General features: G+C 37.6%; 1 protein-coding gene across 1 annotated transcript in view; it reads left to right on the forward strand.

The window, feature by feature from the left end:
• The window catches only part of HIF1A (hypoxia inducible factor 1 subunit alpha), a 41,858-nt gene extending 34,097 nt beyond the window's left edge, over positions 1-7,761 (forward strand). The window contains exons 10-15 of the mRNA XM_027065866.2: positions 252-538; positions 1,805-1,927; positions 2,059-2,486; positions 4,928-5,036; positions 5,840-5,966; positions 6,443-7,761. Of these exons, the coding sequence (XP_026921667.1) occupies positions 252-538; positions 1,805-1,927; positions 2,059-2,486; positions 4,928-5,036; positions 5,840-5,966; positions 6,443-6,594 (1,226 nt within the window). The 3' untranslated portion in view covers positions 6,595-7,761. The remainder of the gene's footprint in view (positions 1-251; positions 539-1,804; positions 1,928-2,058; positions 2,487-4,927; positions 5,037-5,839; positions 5,967-6,442) is intronic.
• The last annotated feature ends 12,957 nt before the right edge of the window (positions 7,762-20,718 follow it).

The raw sequence follows: 20,718 nt of genomic DNA on the forward strand, positions 1-20,718 counted from the left end.
ACCAGCTAAGCCACCCAGGTGCCCTTGCAGGGGTTTTTATGCTATAAATATAATAGGAGCTGTCAATAGTAGATTGGAAAGATAATTCAGATTTAGAGTTGTACCATAAGATCTATAAACTTTCTGATGAAGGAAAATTTAGCAACATTTTTGTTTGAGTGAATTAGACGTGTTGTAAAAGGGGGCTTGCATTTCTGTATATGTTAAAATATAGCTATTCTTTAAATTGACTAATAATTTTTTACCTATAGACACAGAAACTGATGACCAGCAACTTGAGGAAGTTCCATTGTATAATGATGTAATGCTTCCCTCATCCAATGAAAAATTACAGAACATAAATTTGGCAATGTCTCCATTACCTGCTTCTGAAACTCCAAAGCCACTTCGAAGTAGTGCTGACCCTGCACTCAATCAAGAAGTTGTACTAAAATTAGAGCCAAATCCAGAGTCACTGGAACTTTCTTTTACTATGCCCCAGATTCAAGATCAGCCAGCTAGTCCTTCTGATGGAAGCACTAGACAGAGTTCACCTGAGGTAGGTGTCATAATAAAAGAAGAGCATAACTTTCATATTTTAATGTTCAGGAATGTATTTATAAAAAGAGTACCAAAAAAGTTTTGAATTTAGTCATTGATAGAGAATAATGTCTGTGCCTATAATAGCTCCAAGCCCATACATACTACTCATTGTGTTGGAGAATTGTCAAGTAGCAAAAACCTTACTTTAGCAAAGCTTAAAAAGGGAAAGGACCATAAGCTAATTGCTGAATTTTGTCCAATTTCCATTACTTGAATAATGAATTACTTCCATTCTGGGTAAATTTAACATGAAAATACCAAGTCTTACACAGAGCAAATATTTTGGTAACTATTTTTTATTCAAGTTCTGTCTTGATAATAGTTTTTCTATAAACACAAAGAAAATAGTCTTTAAGGGCTAGGCTGAGGTCAAGCCTAACGATGTCACATGGGGCTCTATTTCTAAATCTAGAATGATTCAATTTTGATTCAGTAGAGCTTCCTATATCTGAAGATAGCTCAGGAGTAGCACAACTCAGACTTGAATATTCCGACTTGGTGAGGCACAAATAAGCCTTAATAAATGGTGAATAAGTTTACATTAAATATTTATCAATTCAAACTGGCAGGCTAAGAGGAGATTTGACATTTCATAGCCTTTGGGAAATATACTCTGTGCTTTGGTGGCTCACCTTCCCCAGCATAAAAATCTATTGATTCATTTTGTTTTTTATCAGACAAAGATAAATCTAACAAAAATGTTAAAATGAGGGAAGCAAAAGTTTATGCTTAAATTATATAGCTTTGGTTTTCTGGTTATAATCCTTGCTCAGAACTCCCAAAATCGTACTACATATGTAAGGTGAATGCAAGTAAAACAACTTAAGTCTCTACCCCTACTTCATCCCAGGGTAGATGCGAGATTTTTAGGTAGATCACCACAGTAGCGTGGCCTCTCAGTACAAAGGTAGAGTCCAGTGAATAGTAAGTATATCATATCTAATTATTGGCCAATTAGGTACCATGTGGGCGTTGAATTATTAAGTGAATTCTCCTAGAAGCAGATCAACACCTTTTAGTCCTAATTTCATAAATGATGTTACACAGAAATGTATGTGTTGGCAAAATTAGTTACAAGGGTAAGTTCAAAATTTTAACTTCTCTCTAGTTTGATAAAATGTGATAGAAGAGATGGACTGTGTTGGTTTAAGAATTCTAACAACTAGCAAAATATGTGCCGGTTTCCTCAGGGAAAAGTAAACCCATTGAATTCCTTTTACAGCCTACCAGTCCCAGTGAATATTGTTTTGATGTGGATAGTGATATGGTCAATGAATTTAAGCTGGAATTGGTAGAGAAACTTTTTGCTGAAGACACAGAAGCCAAGAATCCATTTTCCACCCAGGTATATAAACTTGTTTATTATATTTTCTGTTAAACTTTATTAATTGTTAGTTGGAAGTGACTTTGGGTTTAACTTGTTTTTCTTTTATAAGATGTGGCCATTGAAAAACTCACGTATTTTTTGTTTTAAAGGACACTGATTTAGACTTGGAGATGTTAGCTCCTTACATCCCAATGGATGATGACTTCCAGTTACGGTCCTTTGATCAGTTGTCGCCACTGGAAAGCAGTTCTACAAGCCCTCAAAGCGTGGGCACAATTACAGTATTCCAGCCGGCTCAAATGCAGGAGGAACCTCCTGTTACCACTACCAGTACCACTGCCACCACTGATGAATTAAAAACAGTGACAAAAGATGGTATAGAAGACATTAAAATACTGATTGCATCTCCATCTCCTACCCATGTACCCAAAGTAACTACTGGTGCCACAACATCACTGTATGGTGATACTGGAAGTCGGACAGCCTCACCAAACAGAGCAGGAAAAGGAGTCATAGAACAGACAGAAAAATCTCATCCAAGAAGCCCTAATGTGTTGTCTGTCACTTTGAGTCAAAGGTAATTATATACAACATTAAAGTTATAGTTGATTTATTATTTTTGAGAAAGTATGTGTGGTAATAACTTAATTCTAAGCATAGAAAACTTTCTGGTAATATGTTTTTGACATACAAATTCTGGACTTAAAACAAGCACTCAAATTAACTTGTGTATTTGTTTTCTTGAAGATAACCTTAGCACCTATCTAAATGTAGGAGGTAGGAGGATCTTCTAGTACTTCTAAAAATTAAATGCAGCCAGTAAGTTCAGTAAATGTACAAAAATTGGCCCAGTTTTTTGCAGTTGTTTAATAAATCAGACTAGTTAACTCTCCTCACTGTTTCTGTCTCTTTGAGCTATTTTAAAGCTTACCTGAATAAAAGACCTTCCAACGTAAGGGTATTTCCAATTCCCCATTTCACATTGAGCCTGATGATCTTCAATCCTCAGTATTCAACATAGGTATTTATAAGCCTCCTTTTAAAATTTATGTATAATTGTGCTCTTTTTCCATTACGTTTTTATAGAACATTAGCTAGACTATAGGTTTAAGAGCTACAACAGGAATCTGAACATGATTTATGATATTGCTTTTGTGGAGTTAGTTTGAACAAATACCTGTACACTACCCAAATTTTAAGTTATAATTTCTGTATATAATTTCTGTATATAATTTGTAGCGGGATTTGACATTTTAAATTTGAGGCTGTAATCAAAGGAAACACGTTTTAGCTAGTCAGAGAGGCAGTTTGTAGAGGAAAGAAACAATTTCTGTTTGTGCCTACACTGAACCAGATAACAACAGCAAGGAAAAAGCACTGGCATAAGAAGAGTCTATGACTTTTCTTCTCCTGCCTTTCATCACTGTTTTGAACTAGAATGCTAGGGGAAACCTTTTCCCAGAACTAAGAAAAGATCTTGGGGCTTTAGATTAACAAGGAAGTGTTTATATTACTTTATAAATTAGTATGTCACCAAATGACTATAGGCTCTGACCTTTAAGGCAGTGACAGTCTCTTAAACATTTCATTGTATTAATATTTGGTCACTAAATGGCTATTAGAAGATGAGTGAATATAGTAATAGAATTGGCTATGACCTATAATTTACAGTTTACTATTAGCTACAGAGGACTATGGGATATTCCGTTTTCTGAACAACTGTGTGCTTGTCAAAACCAAAGTCTAACATCTAGTCACTTTTTTTCACATTAGTATCAAAATAGTATGCACTAAATACTTGCAGAACTGTACGAAGGCTTTTTCTTTATGACCTCTCTAATGTTGCACTAAACCAGATGACTTACAGCTTTAGAGCAAAGATTAAAGATAACCCATTAAGAAGTGCCTGGGTGGCTCAGTTGGTTAAGTGTTCAACTCTTGATTTTGGCTTGGGTTGTGATCTCAGGGTCATGGGATTGAGCCTCGCGTCAAGCTGCATGCTGAGTGGGGGGGTGGAGCCTGCTTCAGATTCTCCCTCTCTCCCTCTTCCCCTTAGCCCCCCTTACACATGCTGATAAATCATTAGAAGTGCTACTACTAAGATGATATTTATATGATAGATTGCACTGTACTTCATAAAGATAATATATTTCTATAGGAATTTAAAAACCTGCCTATCTATAATAATGAAGGTTTTACAGAATTTTTTAAAATACAAAACAAAACTGCATGTAGGAGAGCAGTTTGAATAATGTGTCACTCATACGGCATTTTCAACTATATGGAACAGAGCAAGAAGCTGTTGTGATTGTGTATGGGCTGGGGGGAGGAGTTCTTGAAAAGACAGAATAGATAAGAGAATTCATGTGCCTGATACATAAAACAGTTATTTACTACTTAATATTAATTTTAAATGGAGATAGTTCAGGTTTGACAACCAGATCAATACTGAGGGCAAAGTGGCTTAGTGGGAAGATTACTGGGAGGGGAATGGGTATCAGGAGATCTAGAAGGCACTTCCATATCTGCAGCTAACCAGGTAATTTGCTCCAAGTCCCATTGCTAACAAGCCTCAGGTTTCTCATTTATAAAATGGGTGTTTTATACCTCCTGGAGATGAGATTGGTGTGAGACTAAAATGAACTAATGAACATGCAATGTTTTATAAACTAAAAAAGCCATAGAAATGTGAAGTTACTCTTATAATAGTCCCAGGAATATTTGAATATTATACTGGCTGGAATGGAAAAGCCAGTATTTAACTTTAACCTACAAAAATGTCAACTTAGTTCTGTTCAGATTTATTTTATAAATAGGTAAATGCATATTTTAAGAAATTTTCTTTTAAAAACTGAGCTTTGACTTCAGATGATAAACTTTAGTAATCAGAAAAATTCTCTTACATATTAACATTATATTCCTTAATGTTGGAAAACAGGCATCATTTATTTTGCTCAAAAAAAGTTAGTTGGGTATTTTAAAAATAGTAAAGCAACTATGTGTTTTTTTTTTTTCCAGAACTACCATTCCTGAAGAAGAACTAAATCCAAAGATACTAGCTTTGCAGAATGCTCAGAGAAAGCGAAAAATAGAACATGACGGTTCACTTTTTCAAGCAGTAGGAATTGTAAGTGTGAGAATATGTTTCTTTTTCTGTTGTATAGAAGCTAATGTGCTGTATACAATGTGAGTCAATATATAGGGTGATTTCTCATTTCTTCCATATACGAAAGTTATATATTCAGAGGCTAAACATTGTTTCTTTCACTTGGTATAAAAGACTATTTCATAAAAATACATCTAAATGAGGGTATCTGGGTGGCTCAGTTGGTTAAGCATCAGACTTCAGCACAGGTCATGATCTCAGTTTGTTGAGTTCCAAGCCCCGCATCAGGCTCTTTGCTATCAGCACAGAGCCTGCTTTGGATCCTCTGTCTCCCTCTCTCTCAGCGCCTCCCCATCTCTCTCTCTCTTTCTCTCTCTCTCTCAAAAATGAAACATTAAAAAAAATACATTTAATGAATACATTCTCATTGTAAAAATTCAAAACAAAGCAGATGTATTTTAAGTAAAAAGTGAATTTCTCCCCTCATTCTAACCTCAGTGTCACCACCAGTCTTGTTCTCTTCTCTTTCAGTTACTTTTCCTTCTTACCTCCAAAAAAACACTAGTTAAAGTTAAGTTAGTGCTGGTATAATTCATACTGATATTTTCAGACTATATTTACTGGAAAGCATTTACAGAAACAGTTGCCATAATGAGTGGCAAATGACTTTATCATAGTAGTATTAAGAGAAAGAATTAAAAATAATTTAGAACGATATTTAAGAAATTTGCCTTTGTACAGTTATTAATCTGCTTTTACAAAGTAAGTTTCTGCTTTTACAAAATTTCAACATAGTAAAATTGAAATAACTGTGCTGTTTTTAGGGAACATTATTACAGCAGCCAGATGATCGTGCAACTACTACATCACTTTCTTGGAAACGCGTAAAAGGATGCAAATCTAGTGAGCAGAATGGAATGGAGCAAAAGACAATTATTTTAATACCCTCTGGTTAGTTTATTCTTTCTACCCTTGAACATCCCACAGAGAATTAAAATGTATGAAAGTTTTTTATTTAGAAGCTTTACTTTCAAAGTGATTTTCATTCTTTAGCATCATTAAAAACTAAGGTAGCATTTTATCCACTGGTGGTGAATACAGGAATAGCTATTCAAGATGGAACTTTTAATTTATCTTTGTGTGCCATCAATATTCAGTAGAAGCTAAAACTTGTACATTTGTATGAGATTTTTTCAGAATTGATTTATCACTTCTTTGTGCCATCATTGTATCCTTTAAACACTTCTGACATAGCACCAGTAACACTTTATTCCACTTGCTTTTTCACATAGTTGTGGTTTTGCCCTGTAGACTAGAAACCCAGAGCTTATTTGCTTTAGTTTTCTGCAATTCCTATAGCACAGTGAGTGTTCAGTAATATTTATTGACTAGGTGAATGAATACTTAGGTATGTCTTTGTTTTTCAGATTTAGCATGTAGACTGCTGGGGCAATCAATGGATGAGAGTGGATTACCACAACTGACCAGTTATGATTGTGAAGTTAATGCTCCTGTACAAGGCAGCAGAAACCTACTGCAGGGTGAAGAATTACTCAGAGCTTTGGATCAAGTTAACTGAGCTTTTTCATAATCTCATTCCTTTTTTTGGACACTGGTGGCTCATTACCTAAAGCAGTCTATTTATATTTTCTATATCTAATTTTAGAAGCCTGGCTACAATACTGCACAAACTTGGTTAGTTCAATCTTGATCCCCTTTCTACTTCATTTACATTAATGCTCTTTTTTAGTATGTTCTTTAATGCCAGATCACAGACAGCACCGTCTTCACAGTTCCTTGGTATTTAAACCATTACATTGCAGTAGCGTCATTTTTAAAATGCACCTTTTTATTTATTTATTTTGGGCTAGGGAGTTTGTCCCTTATCGAATTATTTTTAATAAGATGCCAATATAATTTTTGTAAGAAGGCAGTAACCTTTCATCATGATCAGTTTGAAAAATTCTTACTCAGTTTTTTCACATTTTACATACACAATAATGATTTGCCAGCAGTACATGGTAGCCACAATTGCACAATATATTTTCTTAAAAAAATACCAGCAGTTACTCATGCAATATATTCTGCATTTATAAAACTAGTTTTTAAGAAGAAATTTTTTTTGGCCTATGAAATTGTTAAACCTGGAACATGACATTGTTAATCATATAATAATGATTCTTAAATGCTTGTATGGTTTATTATTTAAATGGTAAAGCCATTTACATGATAAAGAAAGATATGCATATATCTGGAAGGTATGTGACATTTATTTGGATAAAATTCTCAATTCAGAGAAATGATCTGATGTTTCTGTAGTCACTTTGCCAGCTCAAAAGAAAACAATACCCTATCTGTAGTTGTGGAAGTTTATGCTAATATTGTGTAAATGATATTAAACCTAAATGTTCTGCCCACCCTGTTGGTATAAAGATATTTTGAGCAGATTGTGAACAAGAAAAAAAAATCATGCTTTGTTAGCAAAATTGCCTAGTATGTTAATTTGCTCAAAATTTGATGTTTGGTTTTATGCACTTTGTCGCTATTAACATCCTTCTGTTTTCATATAGATTTCAATAATTGAGTAATTTTAGAAGCATTATTTTAGAAATATATAGTTGTCAGTAAACATCTTGTTTTTCTATGTGCATTGTACAAATTTTTCATTCCTTTTGCTTTTTGTGGTTGGATCTAACACTAACTGTATTGTTTTGTTACATCAAATAAACATCTTCTGTGGACCAGGCCCCCTTTGGTCAGCTTTTATATTAAAAATTTTGTTTCAATGCTTCCAACTCATAAAATTGATTACCAGCAGTTATCTTATGAAAATTAAATTGCCAGTGATTGTTTCCACATTTATTTTATTGCCATCACTTAAATGTATACTGTGTCCGTAAATGTCCTATTAAGTAAAAGCAAACTATAATGTTCCACTGTAAAAAATACTTTTAGAAAAGAAACTTGTCATTTATAAATTTATGAACCTATTAAAGCAAATTTTAATGCTTTAATATGAATGGGATGAGTAAAGCAAATCCCAAATATTATAGTTACATAATGTTGTAAGGATGAGAAGTACCTCTAAAGATTTCTAATCTATTTCCATTTCACAGATGAAGAAATGTAGACCTCAAATGATAGTCGATTTGTCCAAGTCTTCAAGGTAATAAATGGTACACCAAAGATTTACACTTAGGTTTTCTCTTAGTATGAAACTAGAACAAACCTTGCATGTTTTTTAAATCAGAACTGTAAATTTTATATTTTTTAAATAACTTAATTCATTTTTTTCTGTATGTTTTTATGGAATTGCTATATTTCTTCCTGATTATAAAAGTAATATTCTCGCTGTAAAAAAAAAAAAAAATGCACAAAAAGATGAAAAATCACCATGAGCCTCTGCACCTAGAAGTAACAGCAAATTATTTTTATGGACAAATTACAAAGGCAGTGGCCAGAGCCTTAGGTCCTGTAGCCTGAGGTTACAAGAACCAAAATATCGTGAACAAAATGAACTAAGTCCAGATCTTATCTTAGGCTGAACAAAATGTTATTACAGCGGCATGAAAATTTGGGAACAAAAATTTATAATTCGAAGACTCCAAGTTTTTGGGGGCACATGCATACTTCACTGTAAATACTATGACCCAAAGTAGTTTTGCATTTCATTACAGATAGTATAGAGGTGGTATTTTAGAATAAAATAGTTGCTTAGTATTTTCAGGTCAAAAACACCCCAAAATTATGCTTATTCTGGTAGCAGAATTAGCTTTAGTCGAAAGCTAGAAGTTTATGTGTAGTTTTCAAATATTAATAAGTGGTCAGGTTATGTAATGACCGGGAGTCAGAAAATGACTTGTAAAAGCAGTGATTTAGAAGAGAAAGCCACTTTAACAGACAGTAGAACTGGAAGAAAGTAAGTACCCACCTCTTGGTCATTCAGGAAACAACCCCCATGGAGTGCTTGAAGCTGCTGGAAATAGAAGAACCAGACCTTCCTTCCCAGCTTTGTGCCCTCTCTCTGACTGTCACTTACTTCCTTATAATGCCTTTCTCTGAAGTATAACCCTACCCTAGCAACTAGAATTCTATAATAGCTCTTCTCTCCTCCCGATGGATGCCTATACTTTCCACTTTTCTGGTGCTGCTGTGAATGAATGACCACAGTATTATTTTACTTACCTGAAGAAAGTATGGCAAAGGAGTTTAGTGTATTTTGTTCTTTTGTGCTCACCATTAACTTTGGAAGTAAAAAGGGTTCTACAGAGAGCTTACCACAACTAAGTACAATGGCTTTTAGATGAGTTAAAATGAATCTAAACATCTATTAGGTCCTATATGCTAGACTTTGTGCTAGGATGTTATCTCACAGTCTTCAAAAAACACTTCTGAATTAATATTTATATCATTTTGTAGATACAAAAACATTCTTGAGACCTAGCCTAAGGATCAGAGCATTTGAGGTGGCCATCAGTGACTCCATAGCTCATGGTGCTAAACACCAGGGGGGTACTAGCCAGTTGGGTAGCAGTAGAGCATGCCCTTTACCCTATTAACTGTTTAAACAGCAAACAAGAGAAAGCAATGGGGTGAAGGTAATGAAATCATAGGGGATGTGCTAAGAGGAATGGCAAGACCAACGGAAATGAGTTAAGTGGTGTTCTAAAGTGCTATCGAGAATTTTGAGTTTGAACTAGAGATTCAGGTGTCTGGTGATGGAGATATTAACAGGTAAATGAGATGATGTATGGAAAGCCCGTTAATGAACTATAAAAGATTACATCAGTGTATGGCATGGTCCTCCTAGAGCTGTCTGACCTAATGGCATTATACACGTTTATTTTAAGTTTGTATAACTTTGCAACTACCTTTCCAAATAGCAATTTTCCCCTACAACCTTTAAAACAGAGAAGTGCCCTTAAAGTTACTGGCTGTGCAGAAATTTAAACATTTAGATTCTAGAAGTTCAGATTTCTAATGTAGCAACGTCAAAAATAAGTTGCAAAGACTATGTAATCTTTTTTTTAACAATGGGCTTTTGGTTAAATAAAACCTTTGCAAACATGTTGCCAACTGAAACCAACAACAGTGTAAAGAAAAAAAATCTTACTCAGGTGTTTTTTAGGTCTGCCGCTAACCACTTTACTCGTATTTCATCCCTTAAAATAGCGCTGAACCTGTTGTCCCAGATCGTTTTACAGATCGTTGTTTGATCTGTAGAATTTGATACAAAATAGTCTCCCTGTAATATTAAGCTACGTCTTACCACAAACCCTCCTATCAATACCTTCTGGAGCTTTTTTGTGTTCACACCTTTCAGAGGTTTGGACATAATTTTCTTACCTGTAGTGGACGGTTTTATCCAAGACGCTGCCCAGACACCCGATCTCCTCGTACTATTTAATTTCCTTTATTCCCTTGTCTCGGATCCATCCCGGGACGGAGGGGAAAGACAGGTGCCTGAGAGCAGCAGTGATCAGACAGCCCCCTCAGCGGGGAAAATAACAAGGATGCGGAGGGGACCGACCACCCCTAATGTCCGTGGTGCCGCTGGTACTACATGATGAGGATGCGAAACACAAGCGGTCGGGAGAAACTTCCCCAAACCCCGCCCGCCGCGCTGCAGGCCACGCCCCGGTACGTGCTCGGGCGCAGCACAGCAGCCCCGGCCTCCGCCCTCCGCCCCAGGCCCGGTCCGCTCCGTGGGGCGGGTGCTCCCAGCCCGGGCCTACGTGTAAGATCTCACGTGGGAGGCTCGGCCCCACCCGGCCTGCTGCGGCGCGGGGTGGGGCGGGTTCTCGAGGGGTCAGCGCTGCTCTTTGTCTTCCGTGACTTGTCCAATTCTGATGCCTGGCGCTTTCCCGATTTTTTGGTGGGGGATGGGGTGGGGTGGGGTATAGGACTGTTAGGAGGTTCAGGGAAGGAGTCTCATGTGTCGCTGTAGAGCTGTCTGCGGAATTCCCAAATGTTTTGGGGTATGAAACTGTGTTTTGTGGAATAGAAACATATCTGAGGTCTCCTAACAGATGGGATTGCTTAACTATTTAAAAAGGTTTTAAAATATTAATCATCTACTCATCTGGTCAAAAATGGAGGACTCTTGGTTGTTTAACTATATTCCCCATGAGGCACTCAAAGACTTAGTTCGTTTTAAATAAAGCGCTTTGAGATATCCCTGGTAATGTAAATTGAAACTTTACCTGCCCCAGGTGGTTTTTTGTTTGTTTTTTGTTTTTGTTTTGCTTTTTGCTTGTTTGTTTTTTGAATACTGTGTGCCAGCACCCTACCAATGCCAGATATTAAGACTCCTTTGGAAGAAGATAATCTTATTGGACAGAAGGGAGGTGAGTTTATGGAATATGGGAAGGCTTGGGGCATTGAATTTAATCTCCTGTAATTCGTATGTTTAGGTTGATCAGTTTGTAGTAAAGTACAAAGAAAGGTATTGTTTAAAATAACCTCATCCATGCATATCCGGGGTTGTCAACATTTTACATTTTATTTTAAATTGTTTCCTTCAGGATAATTCATTGTTTATGGTTTTTCAAACAATATTTAAGAAAGTAAGAGTCCATTTTTAAAAAGTGGGGGAGGTGTTTTAAATGTTTTTTTACTAATAAAAACTGATCTGTAGCCTTAGTATCTTGTGTGTTTGTGTTTAATTAGAGAGGTGCTATTTAAAGAGGGTGCTCAAGTCTTTTGGTCCTATGGATGCTTAATAACCATAAACTGGTGATTCTCCACAGAGGGGAGCAGGCTGGGGGAGGGGGGGGTGAAGTGGCTGCCTGTAATGTTTCTCACCAAGGGCAATGCATTTTAAAAAGTTCAGAAACATCATATAATTAGCCTCACAAGTAGACTAGGACTTTGTTAAGTCAAATCTGTTTTTTTAGAGATCTTTGAAACATTAAAACATTAAGAAAAACATTAAGGTCCTTTTCAGTATTTCTTGTTTATATTTTTTGCTCTTTGAAACAAATTGTTTTTAATGTTCTACACACAACTATGTGTCATATACACAGCGATGACAAACTCTTTACTAGGAGCACTGAACAGCTGTGGGGTGAGCCATTATAAGCTGTGTCCTGATTTTGCAGTCTGCTGGTAGAATATTGAAAGCAAAACCAAAGTGAAGTATTAACAGTACAAATCAGAGGGGCTAGCACAGCTTGGGTGGGTGCTATGCCTCTTCCCAGGCGGATTCAGCTGCAAATATTTGCCACCCCTGTGAACTTACATGGCACTACACCTTTAGCTTTCTTACTTTACTTCTTGTTGTATGTGTGGTTTTTTTCTTTTGTTTTAATTTTATTTTTTTTAATTTACATTCAAATTAGTTAGCATCTAGTGCAACAATGATTTCAGGAGTAGATTCCTTAATGCCCCTTTCCCATTTATCCCATCCCCCCTCCCACAACCCCTCCGGTAACCCTCTGTTTGTTCTCCATATTTAAGAGTCTCTTATGTTTTGTCCCTCTCCCTGTTTTTATATTATTTTTGTTTCCCTTCCCTTATGTTCATCTGTTTTGTATCTTAAAGTCCTCTTACGAGTGAAGTCATATGATATTTGTCTTTCTCTGACTGGCTAATTTCGCTTACCATAATACCCTCCAGTTCCATCCACATAGTTGCAAATGGCAAGATTTCATTCTTCTTGTTTGCTGAGTAATACTCCATTGTATATGTGTGTACCACATCTTCTTTACCCATTCATCCATCAATGGGCATTTGGACTCTTTCCATACTTTGGCTATTGTTGATAGTGCTGCTGTAAACGTTGGGGTGCATGTGTCCCTTCGAAACAGCACACCTGTATCCTTTGGATAACTACCTAGTAGTGCAGTTGATGGGTGGTAGGGTAGTTCTATTTTTACTTTTTTGAGGAACCTCCATACTGTGTTCCAAAGTGGCTGCACCAGCTTGCATTCCCACCAACAATGCAAAAGAGGTCCTCTTTCTCTGCATCCTTGCCAACATCTGTTGTTGCCTGAGTTGTTAATGTTAGCCGTTCTGACAGGTGTGAGGTGGTATCTCAATATGGTTTTGATTTGTATTTCCCTGATGATGAGTGATGTTGAGCATTTTTTCATGTGTCGGTTGGCCATCTGGATGCCCTCTTTGGAGAAGTGTCTATTCATGTCTTTTGCCCATTTCTTCACTGGATTATTTGTTTTTTGGATGTTGAGTTTGGTAAGTTCTTTATTGATTTTGGATCCTAACCCTTTATCTGATATGTCATTTGCAAATATCTTCTCCCATTCTGTCGGTTGCCTTTTAGTTTTGCTGATTGTTTCCTTTGCTGTGCAGAAGATTTTTATTTTGATGAGGTCCCAGTAGTTCATTTTTGCTTTTGTTTCCCTTGCCTCTGGAGACGTGTTGAGTAAGAAGTTGCTGCGGCCAAGATCAAAGAAGTTTTTGTCTGCTTTCTCCTTGAGGATTTTGATGGCTTCCTGTCTTATGTTTAGGTCTCTCAACCATTTTGAGTTTATTTTTGTGCATGGTGTAAGAAAGTGGTCCAGGTTCATTTTTCTGCATGCCGCTGTCCAGTTTTCCCAGCACCACTTGCTAAAGAGACTGTCTTTATTCCATTGGATATTCTTTCCTGCTTTGTCAAAGATTAGTTGGCCATACGTTTGTGGGTCCATTTCTGGGTTCTTTATTCTGTTCCATTGATCTCAGTGTCTGTTCTTGTGCCAGTACCATACCGTCTTGATGATTACAGCTTTGTAGTATAGTTTGAAGTCCGGGATTGTGATGCCTCCCACTTTGGTTTTCTTTTTCAAGATTGCTTTGGCTATTCGGGGTCTTTTCTGGTTCCATACAAATTTTAGGATTATTTGTTCTAGCTCTGTGAAGAATGCTGGTGTTATTCTGGTAGGTATTGCACTGAATATGTAGATTGCTTTGGGTAGTATTGACATATTAACAATATTTGTTCTTCCTATCCAGGAGCATGGAATCTTTTTCCATTTTTTTTTGTGTCTTCAGTTTCTTTCATAAGCTTTCTATAGTTTTCAGTGTATAGATTTTTCACCTCTTTGGTTAGATTTATTCCTAGGTATTTTATAGGTTTTGGTGCAGTTGTAAATGGGATAAATTCCTTGATTTCTCATTCTGTTGCTTCATTGTTGGTGAGTAGGAATGCAACTGATTTCTGTGCATTGATTTTATATCCTGCAACTTTGCTGAATTCATGAATCAGTTCTAGCGGTATTTTGGTGAACTACAGACCAATTTCCCTGATGAACATGGATGCAAAAATCCTCAACAAGATATTAGCCAACCGGCTCCACCAATACATTAAAAAAATTATCCACCACAACCAAGTGGGATTTACACCCGGGATGCAGGGCTGGTTTAATATCTGCAAAACAATTAATGTGATTCATCACATCAATAAAAGAAAGGACAAGAACCGTATGATCCTCTCAATAGATGCAGAGAAAGCATTTGATAAAATACAGCATCCTTTCTTGATAAAAACCCTCAAGAAAGTAGGGATAGAAGGATCAGATCTCGAGATCATAAAAGCCATATATGAACGACCCAACGCTAATATCATCCTCAATGGGGAAAAACTGAGAGCTTTCCCGCTAAGGTCAGGAACAAGACAGGGATGTTCACTCTCGCCAGTGTTATTCAACATAGTATTGGAAGTCTTAGCCTCTGCAATCAGACAACATAAAGGAATAAAAGGCATCCAAATCGGCCAGGAGGAGGTCAAACTTGCACTCTTCACAGATGACATGATACTCTATGTGTTTTTGGTTTTTTTTTTTTTAATCTTCCTTGATCATTCATGCATGTCTCATCTCCCCTACAAAAATTCTTAATTCCTTTGGAGCATGATTCCATCGGATTGATAATTTGTTCCTTAAAAACTTCCACTCTGTTTGCACAAAGACAACTCACATATGATTAAAGGTGGAGGAGGATCTCCTATGATGTGGGAACCAGAGAAGAATTATGATCAGAGAAACAGAATGGGGAAAACAAGACTGTTTTCTAGTCCTTGCAGTGAAATCCATTCATTCAGTGAACAACAACCGAGGGCTGAGTGAGTCCAAGGTGTTTGCTATGTTCCAACTGTTTGTTTCCTCTCAAATTCATATGCTGAAACCTAACCTCCAAGATGATAGTATTAGGAGGTAGGGCCTTTGGGCAGTGATTAGGTCATGAGGGTAGACCCTGAAAGGGATTCATGCTCCTACAAGAGAGGCTCCAGAGAGCTCTTTTTCCCCTTTGGCTGTGTGAGGATTCAATGAGAAATCAGCAGTCTGCAACTGGAACAGGATTCTCGCCAGCCTCCAGAACTGTAAGGAGTAAGTAGATGTTTGTTGTTTATAAGCTACCCAGCTTATGGTATTTGTTACAGCAGCATGAACAGACTCGGACAATTGTTACTATAAGACCTGTTGGTGATTCAAATATTCTAGAATGTAGTGCCTGCCATCAAGAGTGTGGTTAATTCCCATTCTATGAGCTACTCACATTCAACTGTAATTGGGAAAAACACAACTGGAAGCTAAACAGAATGTTTTGGCCATTTAAGATGTTCTAAGTCACCATTACCTTTCCTTTTCATGAATTGTTTGTAGCTTGATAATCTGAATCCAGACTATACTGCTCCCCACAAGAACCTCAAATTCGGCCTCTGAAAAACTAACTGTGCTCCAAATGGTTCATCATATGTTCTCCAAATAGCTCCCATCCTGTGTTCCCTGCTCAGTGAATGGCACCACACAGTCTCCCAAACCAGAACCCCAGAGGTCATTTGTCACTTACAATCTTATCCACCACATCCAGTCTGATTCAGTTCTTTTCTTTCCTTACATCTTCACTATGAACATGTACAAGACTTTTAACATGTACAAAAGTAAAGAGAGTAGTATAATGGTACCCAAGTCTCTGCCATTGGGTTCCCTAGGAAGTGGACTCAGATGGACATCACAGGTCATGTCTTAGGGAGTGCTTTAAGGAACAACACAAGGAAACAAAAATGCAAAAGGGCCAGAGCCTTTTCATCCCTACACTGATCAGTCATTGGATGGGGGAGTTATGCCTTTAAATCCATCTCCAGGAAAATGGCAGTAATAGGAGCTCTGTGGACTTGCTCTCCAGTGAAAGTACAACTGGCGAGAATTTTTTTTAAATACCATTTAAAGTTTCTTGAAATTGAAGAGAATACAGCAGATGAAGAAATTTTTATTCAAGAAAATATACTAAATCTTGTTAAGAACATCAGGAGTTAGTGACCCTTGAGACGGGATCTGCTGCCTCTCCCATCCTGCTCAGTATGACAGAAGCTCACCTCCCTCTAAGGGGCTCCCTCTTTTGCTAGATCCCAGTAAAGGGCTATGTCATCTCTCTGGGAGGGCCAGGCTGCTAGCATTTCTCATCTTTAGAATCATGTTGCAAAAGCTAAATTTCAGGTAAGTATGGCCTAGAGATTGGGGAGATTGCGAACCCCTTTCCTTTCAGGCACCATTCATTGGACAGAGGCTCTATCCCAGGTGCAGCAGTCCAAAAGTGCTGTGATCCCAATCACTTTCACCCCAGCTCACATGTAAACTGGGAAGTTCCATGCCAGCAGAAGCAGCCTGAGAAGAATAGAAACTGCCTCCTCCCAGAGCCCTGCTCCTAAAGCAGAGGTATCATTCTGAGAGAAGTGGGCCATTGTCCCCATCCTCAGCTCCACAGCAGGGGCTCAGAGATTTTGCCCAGGGGGAGAGAAAATCCATTAGAATGGAGAACTCAGAAGCTCTCCCAAAAGAAAGGGCTTTATTTGGAAGAGTGTGAGAAAATTCAAACTCAAAGGTGCTCTTGAAAACAACGGATATTTTGGTGGTAAATAATTAAGAGGAGGCTGGTAGCTCCATGGCAGCAACAAGTTAAACTGCAGGCTAACTAGTTTACCAGAGAAATCCAGGGAAAGAGACAACTAAGAGGAGCCCTCTTGGGATCAGAACAAACCTCAAAGACTACCTCTAAAGGAGCCTAAATGTGATTGGATTAGACTCTGGAGCAATTCATGCCCCAGCACACTCAAAAACAGTGGAGCAATCAATAGGCAATTGGGGTAGCCTAATAGCTGGGTGTGATACCAACAGAGTCAGGCTCTTTAACAGAGAGCTCTGGAAAAGAGACAGCCAAAGAAAGCCTTGGTAAAACCACTGGGATCCCAGGCAAGTGTGTGCATAGCCAGGGCTGTACCCTCTGAAGAGCTACTTAGGCTCTTAAATGGCTTTAAGAGGGAAATGGACTTCACTAAAATAGTCTAATCAGGTAAGTAAACAAATAAAGAAAGAAACCACAAAAACAGCAAGCCCCATGGGAAAGGGGGAGCAACAGGTATTCAGAATTGCTGCAATAAATTATATATACTAACAGTAATGTAAATATTCTGGCATCGTAACAACAGGTACAGAGCCACACAATTGTGTATTGGCTTCAGTTAGCCCTGCACACTTAGTATGTGACAGAAGTGACTTTTTAGATCATTAGGGAAAGGATGGATTATTCAGTTGGAGGTGCTAGGAAATTACACATATGGAAAATACATATACATGCATATATATATATATTTATATATATGCAAAAAAAAGTGAAATTGGATCCTTAACCCATACCATACATAGAAATCATTTTTATTTTTATTTTTTAACGTTTATTTATTTTTGAGACAGGAAGAGACAGAGCATGAACAGGGGAGGGTCAGAGAGAGGGAGACACAGAATCTGAAGCAGGCTCCAGGCTATGAGCTGTCAGCACAGAGCCCGACGCGGGGCTAGAACTCACAAACTGCGAGATCATGACCTGAGCTGAAGTCGGCCGCTTAACCGACTGAGCCACCCAGGCACCCCTAGAAATCATTTTTAGATGTATACAGTGAATTAACAGTGAAAGGCAATACTTTAAGACTTTTGATAGAAAATTGTGGCAGCAATGTTGGCAGTTCAACAAAGATTAAGTACCTCTTCCACAGATTGGAGTTGTGAGGAAGAGTTTGCCCAGTTAGGGACAACATTTCTCAGGTCTCTTTGCCTCTGGGTGGGCACATGTGACTAACTTTTGGCCAACGGGATATGGACTGAAATGGTGTACCCCAGTGCTTCTCAAACTATCTGTGGTAATGGACAATTTCTCTCCAATTGTGGACCAGTGCTTTTGTAAATGGAAAAAAGAAATAAATTACCAGAAGACTGAGATTTAAAAAGTCATGTCATATGCAGTCCCACTTTTTATTATTAGATTTAACAGACATAAAATTACTTTGCCAGATTGCTAGTAAGCGTTTGCAAATACTTACTCAATTTCTGTACTGAAGAGTGATGGAGAGGTAATAGTTTGTAGACCAGCAGAGGTCAGCAGACCACCTTTGAGGGTGTACCACTTCCAGGCATGGCCCATAAAGTCTCTCATGCAGTCTTTCACATCCTCTTTCTTTCCCTGTCTACAGACTAGATGTCAGGGCTCAGCGTGCTCTTGAAAACCAATGACTGGAGACAGCAGAGGCTTCATCAGTCTGGGTCCCTGGATGACTTCTTGGTGCAGAACCCTTCCCATCCCAACTTGCCATTAATTGAATTTAATGGGAAAGAAAAATAAATTTCATTTATGTTAAGCCACTGAGCATTTAAGGTCTATTAAGTTACACTATTGGTATTCCCTATAATGAAATATAGAGAACATATGTATCGACAAAAGTCCTTATTGGAAAAGATTTAAAAATTGACTACAGTAAAAATAAGAATTTCTGTGTATCAAATATCACCATAAAGATAGTAAATAAAAATAGGTCAGACTGGGGAAAGATATTTATAATACATATAACAAACACCAGTTTAAGATCCAGAATATATAAGGTGATCCTACAGATCAGTATGAAAAAGGCAAACAACCCAATTGAAACATGGACAAAACATATGAACAGGCATTTCATAGTAGAGGGAACAGGAAGAAGATTAGAATTTAAGAAGATGCACAACCATTAGTAATCACAGAAATGAATGTTAACAGCATAATTAGGTATCAAGTTTCTGAGATGATATGGCTGAATTTGGAACTGCCATACATGGATATTGAAGTGACAATCCGTTCAACCACTCTAGAAAAACAATTTGACGTTATCTTTTAAAGTTTTACACTTGCACCCATTATCATCCAACATTTCTACATATATATGTATATATATACATATATACATGTGTGTATATATGTATATATATACATATATGTGTATATATGTATTATATACACATATATATGTATATGTGTTTATACGTATATATGTATATATATACATATGTATATTGTATATATATACTGCTGTAATGTGTAAGTAGAATTGCCATATTTGACAAAGAAAAATAAAGGACGTCCTTTAAAATACAGTTAGACTGTATTTAAGATAAACAAGGAATAACTTTTAAATATTTATTTATTTTTGAGAAAGAGCACAAGTGCGGTAGGAGCAGAGAGAGAAGGAGACAGAATCTGAAGCAGGCTCCAGGTCCTGAGCTGTCAGTACAGAACCCAACAAGGGGCTTGAACCCACAAACTATGAGATCATGACCTGAGCTGAAGTCGGTTGCAAAAGAATGAGAAGCAAAACAAGGTAGTTGTTACCATGGTAGTGGTAAAGGCAGGGGAATGAGGGGAGGAGTTCACAGATGAATGTGACAGACTTGTTCCTGTTCCTGTTCCTCCACAGGTAGAAGGTACACAAATGTTCACTTCATTGTTATGCTTATCTTAGACATGTTACATAAAGTTTTCTGTATACATAAATATTACATAAATTTTTTAAAAAAGATCAATGATCAGGAAAGTTAAGTGAGTTGAACCTCCATCTGCAGATGGTCTAATGCTTTCCATTATATTGGCATACCACTCCTAAAGAATAAAAATAGCATGCCCTGCAATCTGAAAATGGTGAGAAGTCCAGCATACTACTCCATATCTAGCTCCAGGGAGTAAGAGGTGGAGGATACACAGAGTGCCAATTAAGCCAAATAATCGATAAATACGTACTTTCTGCCAAGTACTAGGCCAGATTATTATGAACATAGGGGTGTGAGCGGCGGTGGGGAGATGTTCACAAGTTTCTCAATTTGTGGTTGCAGAAGACTGCAATGGTTACAACGAGAGACACACATTGAACACTATACTATGTGGTTGTAAACTATGAGAGAATAAGTGGAGTTCACTTCCTAGTAAAAGGTCTTCTTTAGATCCTGTTTCCACGAAGAATTAGGTGGAAGATGGGACCTGTTCTTGCCGAACTATAAAAGTTGACTTCTGTGACTCCAGGATCACTTTAATGTTTATTTTTGATATAAAGACAAAGTGCCAGCGGGAGAAGGGCAGGGAGAGAGGGAGACACAGACTCTCAAGCAGGCTCCAGGTTCTGAGCTGTTAGCACAGAGCAGGATGAGGGGCTCGAACTCACAAACCCCCGAGATTATGACCTGAACCGAAGTCAGGGGCTTAACTGAGCCACCCAGGCGCCCCCAGGGTCACTTTAAAGGAAAGTAAGGGTAAAGCCAATTTACATAAGCTAGCCTAATGCAGACCTAAAATCCTGCTTGGGCTCACACGACTCCTGAGATAGAAACTTCTTCAATGAAATTGAGAAAACTGACCTTAGCCCTCTATCTTTAAGCAGATCAGAGCAGGTACGGGCACACAACCACTCATG

This window comes from Acinonyx jubatus, chromosome B3 (genome assembly GCF_027475565.1).
Source record: "Acinonyx jubatus isolate Ajub_Pintada_27869175 chromosome B3, VMU_Ajub_asm_v1.0, whole genome shotgun sequence".
NCBI lineage: Eukaryota > Metazoa > Chordata > Mammalia > Carnivora > Felidae > Acinonyx > Acinonyx jubatus.